This window comes from Quercus suber, unplaced genomic scaffold (assembly GCF_002906115.3).
Source record: "Quercus suber isolate HL8 unplaced genomic scaffold, Cork oak 2.0 scaffold_689, whole genome shotgun sequence".
Taxonomy (NCBI): domain Eukaryota; kingdom Viridiplantae; phylum Streptophyta; class Magnoliopsida; order Fagales; family Fagaceae; genus Quercus; species Quercus suber.
Genome location: NW_027070130.1, coordinates 224,122 through 237,614, shown reverse-complemented (window position 1 = coordinate 237,614; position 13,493 = coordinate 224,122). Strand labels below are relative to the sequence as shown.

The 13,493-nt window shown below is 32.4% G+C and overlaps 1 protein-coding gene across 1 annotated transcript; it reads right to left on the bottom strand.

Annotated features, from left to right (window-relative positions):
* Window positions 1–5,034: 5,034 nt before the first annotated feature.
* On the bottom strand, window positions 5,035–6,336 carry LOC136064439 (uncharacterized). Its single transcript, XM_065766185.1, has 3 exons — window positions 5,902–6,336; window positions 5,345–5,553; window positions 5,035–5,260 (listed from the first exon to the last, which is right to left on the bottom strand). The coding sequence occupies exons 1-3, from the start codon at window positions 6,334–6,336 to the stop codon at window positions 5,035–5,037; spliced, it is 870 nt and encodes a 289-aa protein (XP_065622257.1).
* Window positions 6,337–13,493: the final 7,157 nt, after the last annotated feature.

Genomic DNA, 13,493 nt, shown 5'->3' with positions numbered 1-13,493 from the left:
ACGAGCATCAAAAAGTTTAGGGTGCAAATCATAATATGAAATATAGTTTAGAAAGGTAAAGAGTAATTTTTCCCTTTTTTTTTTTTTTTTTTTTTGAAGTTTAAAATAAAGGTACTTGATCATATTAGTTGACACAATACAATCCATTTACTAAGATTAAATTCAGAATTTCATCTTGTATATTTCTTTGGCGAAAGCACTTTTTAGTCCCTACATTTTCAGGCGATTCCCATTTTAGTTCCTACATTTATTTTTACCGCTTTTAGTCTCTATCTTTAAAAACGTTTCTCATTTTGGTCCCTACCGTTACATCAGAAACAGAATTGCACAGCTGACAAACAACATGCACTGTTGGCCTGATGTGACCATTAAAATAATAATAAAAAATGCCACGTCAGTATTTAAATTAAAAAATTAATTTATTAATTTTAACTAAATAAAAAAATTAAAAACAGAATTAAAAACTAAAAATTACATAAATTGAAATCTAAGTGTGTGTCTTGAACAATAATTACAAGAACACAAACCCAGAAATTAAAAAAAAAAAAAAAAAAACAACAACAACAACAACAACAACAACCATTCAACACCGAATTCTCTAGCAAATCACTAATCCACATGATTTTCACAAAGTCCATAATTGAATAACTAATCAACCATACAACACTAAATTCTCCAGCAAATCAAACCATAAACCTATATTTTCTTAGGAAACACACACAAAATAAACCCAAAAAATTTAGCTCAAATACAAATTTAGCTCAATTAGCACCAGAAATTTCAACCTCAGACTCAAAGACTTTACCTTCCTTTTCCCTGATTTCAGAGGAATCAGAAGCTTCATCAACCTCACCTCCTAGGGTTAAGGTTTGTCCATCAGCAACAATGGAGTCCAAAAACTCCTGCAACGTGATCGCCCTCTTGATCACACTCACAATCCCTAACCTTGAATCGACACCTCTCATCGAATCCAACCTGAAGAGCAAGCTCAACAGCGTCTCGTTCACCCTCAGCCTCTCCTTCGGGTCCTTCTTCATCGATTCCCGCGCCTCCTCCCTCGAGATCTGCCTCTCCACCTCATCGACTTCTCTCCTGATCGTCGCGATCTTCTTCACGCTCTTCCTCACCAGAAACCCTCGGAACACCTTCTAGATCTTCAACGCCGACGAGTCGGACTATGCCCCGCCCTAACCTGACGAATTGGACCAAGATCGACACTACTTTAGATCTGAGTGTTGTGATTTACATGGAACACCCGAGAAGTTGAACACCTTTTGCTAAAAAAACTAAAAACAGATCTAGGTTTGAGATTTTTTTTTATAAGTAAAGAGTTTAATTAATGGGTGAGAGAGGCTCGAAGTGGAACACCTTTTGGTTTTTTTTTTTTTTTTTTTTTTTAAATTTCATTATCGATTTGTGATTTATTGGTGGGTTTGGTCACTGTGATTTTTTCTGGGTTTGTGTACTTAGATTTGAGTTTGTGTTCTTGTTTAAGATCCACTTAGATTTCAATTTATGTAATTTTTAGTATTTATTTCTGTTTTTAATTTTTTTTATTTAGTTAAAATTAATAAATTAATTTTTTTAATTTAAATATTGACGTGGTATTTTTTATTATTATTTTAATGGTCATGTCAGGCCAACAGTGCATGCCGTTTGCTAGCTGTGTAATTTCCGTTTCTGATGTAACGGCAGGGACCAAAATGAGAAACGTTTTTAAGGATAGAGACTAAAAACGGTATAAATAAAATGTAGGGACTAAAATGAAAATCGCCTGAAAATGTAGGGACTAAAAAGTGCTTTTCGCCTATTTTTTTCTAATTTCCTTTAAAATTATGGTTACAACTCCATGTAATTCTTTCTTTTTCAAGGGAAGTGACTATTCCAATGGATAGATAGGATTTTAGGTATTTAGAGCATTCACATTAAGAATGCTAACTAAAAATCTATAATAGCAATCAACCCACTAAAAAAGCACTACATCAAAGAAGATAAAGTTTAAAAAATTTTAGTCTTAGCTACATGGGTTACTATCTCTAGCAGCTCACTGTAAGCTGTAGCCGAATGTTAAAGCAAAAAAGAATTTTTTATTCCCCCCATACACCCGTGAATGTTTGATAAAGTATTTTATTGTGTTAAATATATTATTTTATTGTATTGAATGCTAATACTAAAAAAATTATTAATATTGGGTGTTTTGTAAAGGGAGTTATTATAGATAAAGATAAACTGATAAAGTAAGTTTTTAAGTTGCTAAAAGATATATCTTTTGAGAACCTTAATGTGAATGTTCTTCAAAATAATAAGAAAATTTGGATAGGGTGCCAAAAGAGATCCAAAATTCATTTTTTTTTTTATACAAAATAGAAATTCTACTCTATCCTGATCTAAATATATATGTGTGTAAAATTTCTTCCTAAAATGACCATGCCAAGGGTGTGTGGATAAAATTCAAATTATTAATACCACAAATCCTTCAGCAGCCAAAATTGGTCCCCTGCCGCACCAAATTGAATTGTAGGGTCAAATCTTGTATAATATAATATAACATTATGATTTATGAATATGATAAGTGATTGACCAAATTGGGTAATATGGAAGACTCAAAAAGTCAAAAAGTCACCGACTCACCCTCCGTGTCTCAGACTCAGAGATTCTAACTTCTTATTAAATTTCCGCACAATTGATACGGCCGGCGTAGGAGAGGACAAGTGTAGTCAAGGGTCACCCACTCACACTTCCTTGCCTGAGCTTGCAGTCCTCACTCAGTCACTTGCACAAGAGAAAAAGTAGTGCAGAGCATTGATATCAGCTTTTCAAAAAATTTCTTTTATTTTAGTTGGCTAATTTATCTTTTTCTTTTTCACACATATCAGATTTCCTATTTTTTATTATTTCTCTAATTTTTCTTCATTAAAGTTATCAAAATATTAAAACAATAAAATATTGATACGAGGAATGAACAATGTGTAATACGTGATGCGATATTGTGCTGTGGGCTGTTTTTTTAGGTCTTCTTTAGATTTGCTTCCCTATTTATGGAGAATCTAATACCAATTCTCTAAAAAAATTAATAAATAAATGTAGCCAAATATTCTCACCTCCACCCATCATCATTCTATTCTCTTTTATTTATTTTTCTAAATTATTACCCACTTCCATCATCCCACTTATCTACATTCTTCAAACCTATGCTTAACTTTAACCACAACAAAAACTAATAATTTGATATATATATATATATATATAAAATTGTAAATAAAGTGGCAATTTTTATTTTAATTTTGTTAACCAAAAGTACCTAGAAATCTTCTAGTACCTAATTGGCCCTCAATATGTATGTAGCTCCTCATCCCATATACACTAGATAATTGTAGGGGTACTAGGTCTGGAGGTCCATTATACATTTTGTATAATGGACCTAAGGCCCAAGCCGAGAACTAAAAGCGTCTGAGAGGGGGTAAACGCTGTCAAAATGGACCATATTAACAAACAAAGAAGTCAATTTAGATCATAACGACCTAAGGGGTTGTGCTGAGAATAAGAGCCACCTCGGCTGACCGAGGCCAAGGTCCGTAGAGATGGTCTGCTATCTAAAGAAACGTCATAGAAATACATAGTTGATACGGACAAGCACTATGGAAGCTCAATACATGGAAGGATCCTAAAATATCTAAGGAGAAAGTTGCTACATCCGCATTAAATGAACTGCAGCTAACTCACTAGCCGTATTAATGTGGAGGTGATACTTGAACAGTGGATTTCAACCTTACAGCTACTACATGAAGACTTATGGAAGATGCTGATGAGACATATATCAAGACCAACCATCTGGCATGCACGTGGAAGATAAGGATCAAAAGGAAATGGAGTATAAAAGGAGATGGAGGTAGCGAGAAAAATGGATCAAAAAAGTGAGGGTGAAACATTGTAGCAATCTAGAACCAAACTTGTAACCTCATCTAAGATCATTATATAAGAACCAGTCTCCTCGGATATTGCCGAGGACATTTATTACTCATTCTACAATTGTCCATCTTCATTTTTTCACCATCAACCTACTTAATTTGTTGTTTGATTAACTAAAACCCAGTTTTCTAACCCATTTCTCTACAAATTCATTGTTTTGGGCTTTTTGGGCCTAAGTCCATTCATATCTTTGGGTTAGGAATTCAAATTTGGTCCTTACAATAATTATATGAAGAAATTCTTTGTAGGTGGCTCCAAAATGCTAGTTACACTCCAGTGTAAGCGTAAGCAAATAGATGATAAGGAATTGAATAGAAAGAATCAATTTAGAATTTTCTTTTTATTTTTTTGTTTGGGAGTTTAATTAGAGAGAATGAAAATGTCATTTGCTCGTTTGAGAGTTTAAATAGGAGGAGAATGAAATGGTTTTGAGAGAACACACATTCCTTTCTTCTTCCCTCAAAACTCTAATTTTTTGTTCTTCCCAAAATTATGAGGATTGGGAGGTAACGAAACAAGATTTAATTAATTTTTTACCAAAAGTCTCTAACGCCCAAAATATTTTTTTAATCCAATATTATCGCTTGCTAGTGCTTTGCTTGCCACTAGCAATATTATCTTCTTCTTTTTTGGGTAAACAAAGGGTCTTTCACTAACTAGGATGCATAAACAGAGTTATGAGGACAAAGCCTCACATAGGGGGCAAAAACAACAAAGTCTTGAATAAGATCTGGTTCTTTCCTTGCCATTGCATCTACACACTAATTTGCCTCATGGAAACAGTGGGTCACCTTATCTTGCAAAAAAATGTCTCAGTAGATTCTTGCAAACCGTCATAAGAGTAGCATGATTTAGATTGTTGCTAAATCTCAATTTCTACAACCAAAAAATTAGATTTAAACACATTGATAACCAGGGACATAACCAAGATTTGGAGTTAGGGGGGCAAAAGTATAAAAAATAAAAAATAAATTTTGAAACTCCAAATAAACATTCATTTAATAAACCATCAACAAAGAAAAATACACAAAATTATTGTTTTTTAAGATATTACAATGCACTTATTTATGAAAATGGAACTCGTTGTCTTTTTAAATCTTCGAAATTATCAATGATTGAATCCGTACTAATTGTCACAGCAATGTCCCTTTCAATGAATAACATCATAGCGTCTGACAAAAACTTATCTTCCATTTTGTTGCGAATGTCAGTTTTGATGACATTCATAGCTGAAAATGCTCGCTCTGTAGTTGTAGTAGAAATGAGAAGAGTAAGCACAAGCTTGAACACTCTATAAATAAGCTGATATTATACTGATTTTCTAGTTCTCACCATCCATTGACACAATTCAGAAATATTTTTTAAATTCTTGAACCCTGAATGCTGAACTACATCATACTTATAAAGATCAAGTTCCTTTTTCAAATCATTCTTTTCATCATCTGTGAAGTCTATTGGATAAAAATTATCTACCAATGAACAAATATCACTGACTCGAAAAGATTCATATGCCTCTCGAGGGTCTAGAGCTGAGCTAAGTGTAAGTAACTTCATGGCATGCTCACTAAACCGATGATTTAGTTCCTGTAATTGAGAATCTATTCCTGCATTAAAAATATCTACTTTATAATAATGCTCATTTCTAAAGTCCTCTTGTTGATGACGAGATCGACCAAATCTTGCAACATAACGAGCATTCATATTAGGGACATCTAAACCGCGTTCCTTACAAAATGGTATCACAGTAGCTAGTAAGTCATCCCATTTCTCATCTCTAAATTGTTAAATAAGTTTTTTAGTCGATGAAACTAAATGCGTAGCATTTAAAATGTCTTGTGATTGGTTTTGCAAAGCTTGACAAAGTTTATTCGTGATCGCCATAGTTTCATTAACAAAATGCAAGATGAAGACAAATTCAAATGAAATTAATACCTCATAAGCGAACTTTGTTTCTACTTTTTGTGAAGAATTTCCATCATCCATAATTTTCAATAGAACTTCACATGTTGGACTAAACAATTTTATCAAGTTAGAAACCGATTTATAACGCGAACCCCAACGAGTATCTCCAGGTTGCTGTAAAGTGACCATCTGATTAAGTCCTTTCCCAGTCTCAAGCTCTTCAATATCAATCAAACATGCAATGTCAGAAGCTCTAGAAATTTTTAATTGCTCAATACGTTTGCATGAAGCACGAATATTATTAATAACCAAAATCAATTTAGTGAAAAATCTATTAAGAGGGAAAACTGCTTTTGATGCTCCTACTAATGCCAATTGTAAGCGATGTGCAAAATAATGAATGTAGTAAGCATATGGACAATCATTCAAAATCAAAACTTGTAATCCATTCCACTCACCCCGCATGTTGCTTGCACAATCATATCCTTACCCCCGAATGTTTTGGATATCTAAGCAATAATTAGAGAACAAATAATATATCTCTTTTTTAAGGGTTACTGCTGCAATGTCAACAACATGAACAATCCCATAAAATCGTTCTCACACAAAGCCATTTGTATCAACATATCTTAAAACCACAGCAATTTGCTCTTTCATGGACTCATCACAAGCTTCATCAACCAATATGCAAAACTTTGCATCACCAATTTCTTTCCTAATTGCCTTCTTCACTTTTGTTGAAATAACATGTAAAATTTCTTTTTGAACCTAAGGTTATGTGTAGGTGGCATTTTTTGGAGCTTTTGCCATTATTTCAACAATATTATTATTATAGCCCACCACTAAATCCAATGTCGCAAGAAAGTTTCCCCGATTGGTTAAAGTAGAGCTTTCATCTCGACCTCTAAAAGCAATAGTTTGCAAGGCAAGATGTCGAACAACATCAATTGAAGCCTTCAATTGTACTCGATTATTTGCAATTTGTTCTAAAGTGAAATTGCTCACTACCCTGTCTATGTGTTGAGACTGGTTCATCAAATCTAGACACGCTTTATAGGAAATTCTATGAGTGGAGTCAAGATCTTTCCCCATATGAAGACTAAAAGAACAACTTTCACCATTTCTAACTTTCTTCCAACTCTTAAATCCGTTAACTGTGAATGCATTTTGTCCATAATGTCCAATTGGCTTATGAAAGAGAAAGCATGATAGACAAAAAGCGGCATCTTTTTTAGAGGAATATTCAAGCCATGACTTAAAGCGATTATCTTCATAACAAGAACTTTGAAAGCTTCGACCCTTCTTAGATTTTTAAATTTTTTAAAACGAGCCTGGTATGGACCCAACTTAATGTAACGTTGCCAGATCTCATCTTGTTGATCAACATGATAAGTATATATTTGTCTACGCAATACAAGATCAAGTTCTAATTGCAACGAACTCATATCAACCTTTTGAAATTTTGTTTGAGAATTTAGCTCAATAGGGACATCAAGATTTTCCTCAATAGGTTCATCAGGATTTTCCTCAATTGGGACGTCAAGATTTTCCTCAATTGGGACATCAGGATTTTCCTCAACATTAGTGGTTGGCAATGTTGCACCACTAGTATTAGCTTCTAAATCATTTGAAACTTTTCTTTTGAAAAAATCAAATATGGTAGTTGACTTTTTCATAATCTACAAATAAAATATCATTTGAAATTATTATGTTATTATATGATCAATAATCTACAATCATTGTACACAATAGACAAATACTATGCACACAAACATTTAACAACTAACCAATAAATTTTAAAGTTACAAATAATCTCTTTAATTATTTATCCAACTTTAATGTTTTAAAAGACAATAACTAATAGACAAAAACACTAAAGACAAAACTACAAAAAAAAATATCACAAAAACATCACAGGCTATTCACTATTGCTAAAGACAAAACTACAAAAAAAGAATTACAAAACATCAATGGCAATAAGTGTTGACTGTTGCATGTGGTGTTGCGTTTGTTAGATGCAACTTTTTCATTTATAAAAGAATGCTATTATGTTAAAGACAAAGATGGGTCTTGGATTAGATTTTTACCTCTATTTTAACTCTTTCTCTCTAGTATATTACCTCTGCTTCTGCCGCTGGCTGCCAAATTCATCCTCTATGTTCAGTCATAAGTTACGTTTTCCCTTTTTATTTATTTATTTATTTTTGAATGGCTTAGAAATCCCCTTCTTTTTTCCCTTTTATTATATGTGTGAGGTAAGTTGGGTGTTTCTTACTCTTAGGCTAGGTAGATATTTAATTAGAACTGACTTTGATTTTTTTTTTTTTTTTTTTTTTTTTGCTTGTGTTTGTTTTGGAGTGTTGTTTGGGCTTAATTTTTGTTGTTAGGCTAATATTTTTTTATATAGCATTTAAAAATATCAATAATATTGTTAAGAAGGGCAAAGTGCAATTTTATTGAAACAAGTTGCTAAAAATAATATTATATATATACTACTTTTTTTTTTTTTGAAAATCTGGGGTGGGGAGCAGGCCCCCAAGTCCAAGAATAGCTTCGTCCTTGTTAATAACCTATCCTTAGAACATTAGCATCTGGGTTTTTATAAAATCTGCTACTTTACCATCTAAAAAGTTACTTTTATCTCTTATTTATATATATAATAATAGGTGAAGCAGGGAGAAAATCCAATTAGATTTCAATTGGATTCTCAATTTTGTGCCACTTGTCCTAACCAAAACTAAAAAAAAATCTAATTAGATTATAAATTTGACTCCAATTTTGTGTCATGTATCTTATCTAAATTTTCTAATTTTTGTGCCAAAATAAATGATGCATTAACATTTAACACGGAAGCCAAAAAAACCACAATGATAATGCTCATTAGCCTAAGCAAGAACATCTTACCTACACACTTTTATGGAGATTATAAATTGGACTCAATTTTTGTCATGTATCTTATCTAAATTTTATAATTTTTATGCCCAAATAAATGATATATTAACATTTAACACGGAAGCCATGAAAATCACAATGATAATACTCATTGGACTAAGCAAGAACATCTCACCTGCACACTTTTATGGGTGATCTCAATAGAGTCTAGAGCTCTTCTAATCCCAAAACCAAAACCAAGGAGTCCAACGAGAAAGACTATAAAAGCAAAACATCATCTCCTCCTAATTCCATATCGTCATCCCATGTTTCATCCTCTCTCAACCTCTACCAACTAGATCCACACACTACCCTCTCCTCCTCCTTACAAATTTCTCAGAGAAGGCCGGGTTCAAACACAATGTTCAATCCCACTCTTCCTTACTTCACACTCTCATACATTAGCGCTTCATTGGCGCCTTCAAGAAGATTCCAAGCTCAATGATCAGTTTTTATTTTTTAATGTCCCTTTATATATTTTAAATAATAAAATGCAATATTCTCTTTTTTCTTTACTGTAGCATCACTTAAATAATAAAATGTAATATTCTCTTTTTTTTATTCATTGTTTTATCTAATGCTATTCTATGTATGATTAACCAAAAAAAAAAAAAAAGACCAATAGCATTACTTAAATAATAAAATGCAATATATATTTTTCATTGTTTGATTTAATTCTATTATCCGTGTGATAAACCCAAAAAAACAGAAACAAAACAAAAACAAAAAAATTGGCCAATAGTATCATTACAATTAACCAGTCCCGTGCGGTAGCACGGTATTACATACTAGTATCATATAATTTGACAATACACCCAATACCTCAAACTCTATTCTTTTTACCACTTCATTTATTTACCAATACATCCAATAGTCCAAAGCTCTTCATCCACACTGGTTGTCACCCCTATGCATCGGATAAAGCCCCTAATCCACCACCCTATATGATCTCTGATCACCTCAACTACTGGCTAAGCCAGGATTCCCCATTGTGGAATCATCAGTGTTGAGCTTGTGCAATCCATCTTCCGGCTTGTACCATTTTACTTTAATTGTTTGCTTACTCTTTACCTCTCGAATTTGAGCAGCACAGTATTGGAACTCCGTCGCTTGGTACTTCATTTCTTTGATCAAGTTATGGTTTACAGTAGCATTTTTAAACACCACATTGTTCTATGGAGCCAAAGGCTCCAGATTGCGAAAGGAAAAAATAACTACTGGGAAATGTTGGACTCAAGGCAGCCCGGGTTTGGTTCTTGAATTTTCCTTTAAAGATATATTTAAACTGTTAAAGGAAATTTAAAAAAAAAAAAAAATTAAAGATGACCATAGAAATTCCACAATCTTAATAGCAAATAAAGAAAGTAGTTGCTCCAAAAATTTCTAGAAAAGGCCTGTGCTAGAAGGGGCAAACGCTAGAAGCCTAGGTTGGACCAGCCTAATTAGGTCGTGGTCCATCGAACCAACAAGACAACTTGGCTTAATACGTTGCATTTGACTGATCAAAAAGAAAGTCATGTCTAGTCCTTGTTGGGCCATTGCTTGACCACACAATCTAGCCTGACTCACTCCACGCGATTAATAGCAGGCTAGCCACATTCAACTCTTCTATGAGCGCACAATTGGCCATACTTTCACACAATTTGCACAATTGCCAATGTGTAATTGAATTATATCACTATCACATGAGTCGAAAGTAATTAAATCACTAATGCTTTGTTTGGATGTTTAAAAAATGAGGAGGAATAGAGTAAAGGGAGGGAAAGTAATTCAATTATTTTGTTTAAAAGTTTTTTAAAAAAGGAGTAAGAGAGATTTGGAGGGATTTAAAGGAGTTTCAACTACCTCTAACTTCTTATTTTTAATTCCCTCAAATTAGAGAAATTTGAAGAGAGAGTAGAGTAAATAAATTAATTACCAAATAAATTACCTAATTTACCCTTATTATATTAACAAAATTACAATGTTTTGTAACGTAAAAGAAAAAAATAAATAAAATAAAAAAAATAAAAAAAAAATCTATAACCCACAAATTTCTCTCAAGCTTTCTCAGCTCTTTTAGCTCTGTATCCCGCAAATTTTTTTTTTTTTGGTCAACAGAGGAGATAATTATATTAACTAGCATGTAACCCGTGCTACCGCATGGAATATATATATTATTAATCATGAGTTTATTCTTGTTTAAAAGACTTAGTTAAGTCTAAATTCATATTATTAACCAGAAATTTTATTAACAAAACTTAGCAGTATATATATATATATACACTATTGGTCAATTTCTTTTTTGTCTTTTTGGGTTTATCACAAGGAGGATAGAATTAGATAAAACAATAAAAATATATATTGCATTTTATTATTTAAGTGATGCTATTGGACCTTTTTAAAGGAAACTAAATGTAAATATTAAAGCAATGGGAAACAAACTGTTTTCCCTAAGTTAATTTTTTCAATCCTCATAAATATTTAGATTCATGATTTTTTAAAATTTGTACTTTCATCAAGCCACTAAACAGCATTTTGAAAAAGAGACAGGAATAATAACGAAGTCTATACTGTCATCAATCAAACACAATTAGTTCATATTAATCTTCTCCAAAAATTGCTAAATCCATCAACTCCTTTGGCTTTGGAACTGAACAATGTAGTCAGTGAACCATCCAAAACCCCATGAACCATGGCTACCCCTTCCCTTTTTCTTGCCAGCAAACTCAAAGCAAAGTTTCTAGCAAATGCAAAACTCAAATCTCTGGCTATATCTTATAAACTTCCTATTGGAATCCCATATACCGTCCGAAAATCAATGTTACCATCAATAGGAGTACAAAGGGAGTCATCATAAGCATATTCAAAGGGATTTTGAAGTGAAACTTCAATTAAAATATCCTAAACTGATTATCATAATATAATAACATGATATAGAGATTCTATATTAATTTGAAGAAGGCAATAAAACTTATAGCAAAACAATGACTTTTCTATCACTAAGACCATTTCCCATCTTTATTGCAGCAGCTACTGCTACATCAGATGAAATCCCTACCAAAAACAAACATGCTCTCGCATTCACCATAGAATTTGAAAACCAAAAAGTCCAGCAAGTAGCAACTAAGAACTTTAGAAATTATGTGTTTAACCAATGAAATGAGTAAAGAATTTTTTTAGTTGAGGATTGGAAAAAGGGGCAACTATGGCTACCAAAACTTTTGGAATAAAACCTGAACATAATTAAAACAATGAGTTTAGCATAAAACTCCTAAAAAGCAAAGAAAATAATACTATTGATAATTCGATTCTAACTCTTTATTTAATATCATGGTGTTACCAGATGCGGTTGGTGTATTGGAATCTATTGGAGTCATTGAAATATTCACCTCCAACACACAGCAAGTTTTACACAGTTGCACCATCAAATCTTGTACCTTGAAAAATTACAAAATCCATTACTAAATCTCCTTCATATCATGTTCTATTTTTTATGCATTCTATTAGAGGTAGAAAGAGACTCGCCAAATTTTGTCATAAGCAGAAGAATTGTTAGTGTATTGTGTTGTAAGATAGATTGGTAAACAGCCTATTGGGAAGATTTCTGTGACAACTACTTGGGTATCACCATAACCAATGACCCTATGGAACAATAATGGAGAATTAGGAATCAATAATCATAACAATTCATTTTGCAAGGAAAATGAAAAGGATTTTTTTTTTTTTTTTGCTAATAATACTTACTTTAACAGCATCTATTTACAATATCAAATTACAATAGTTACAATACAACTTAAGAGATGAATGCAATAGAAAGTAAAGTACACCAAATCAAGAATAAAGCATAATTTTAACAGTTTTAGTAGAAATATTAGCTACAAATCAAGAAGATAATCAAGAATATATATGTACATCTCAAAGTGGCTAGGATCAAAACATGTGCATATCTCTAATTTAAGCTTCTATTAAGGTTACCTCAATTGGTAACACTATGGAAAAAAATATATAGTGTCTTCCAAACTTAAAACTGTCACCATTCGTCTCTTCAAAAAAAGGAAAAGAAAGGCATGATTGTGTTTCTTTTTCTCTCCCTAGTAGGTTATTCTTGCATTTCATTATAGTATTTGTAAATCATAAGCCTATAAAATAGTGGCCTTCGAAATTCTAGAAACTGCATTACAAAAAGTTACTATTGTGAAACCTACAGTTCGTACACTCCTCCATGGATCTGAATCAAAAAATACATTTTGAGTAGTTCAAGGTATTTTAAATATTGCAAGAATTAATTAGTCAGACTTAACAGAACAAATGACAAATATAATAAATGAGCAAGCAAAACCTAATATGTGACCCCTTCTTTTGATTCAAAATGTTGTATTGCTAAAGCACATCCCTGAGAATTCCATTACTCATCTATAGAAAATCAGCCCACTGCCTTCTTTTTATCTCTTCATTGGGTTGCAAAGCAAAATTCTCAATAAAAACTCAAGAACTAACACCAAAGGGTGGGTGCACGCACATATGAAAAATTATGTGAACTATAAAAATCAACAATTATAGTACATGAAACACTATGCTAGAGACCACAAACTAAATATACAAAACTGGCTTGAAATTGAGTAAAAACCTCACAAACACAAATAAGTCAAATTGATTACAAAGCATAGTGAACAAAAATTTGAGGAGAATTCCAACCTTCTATAAGGTTG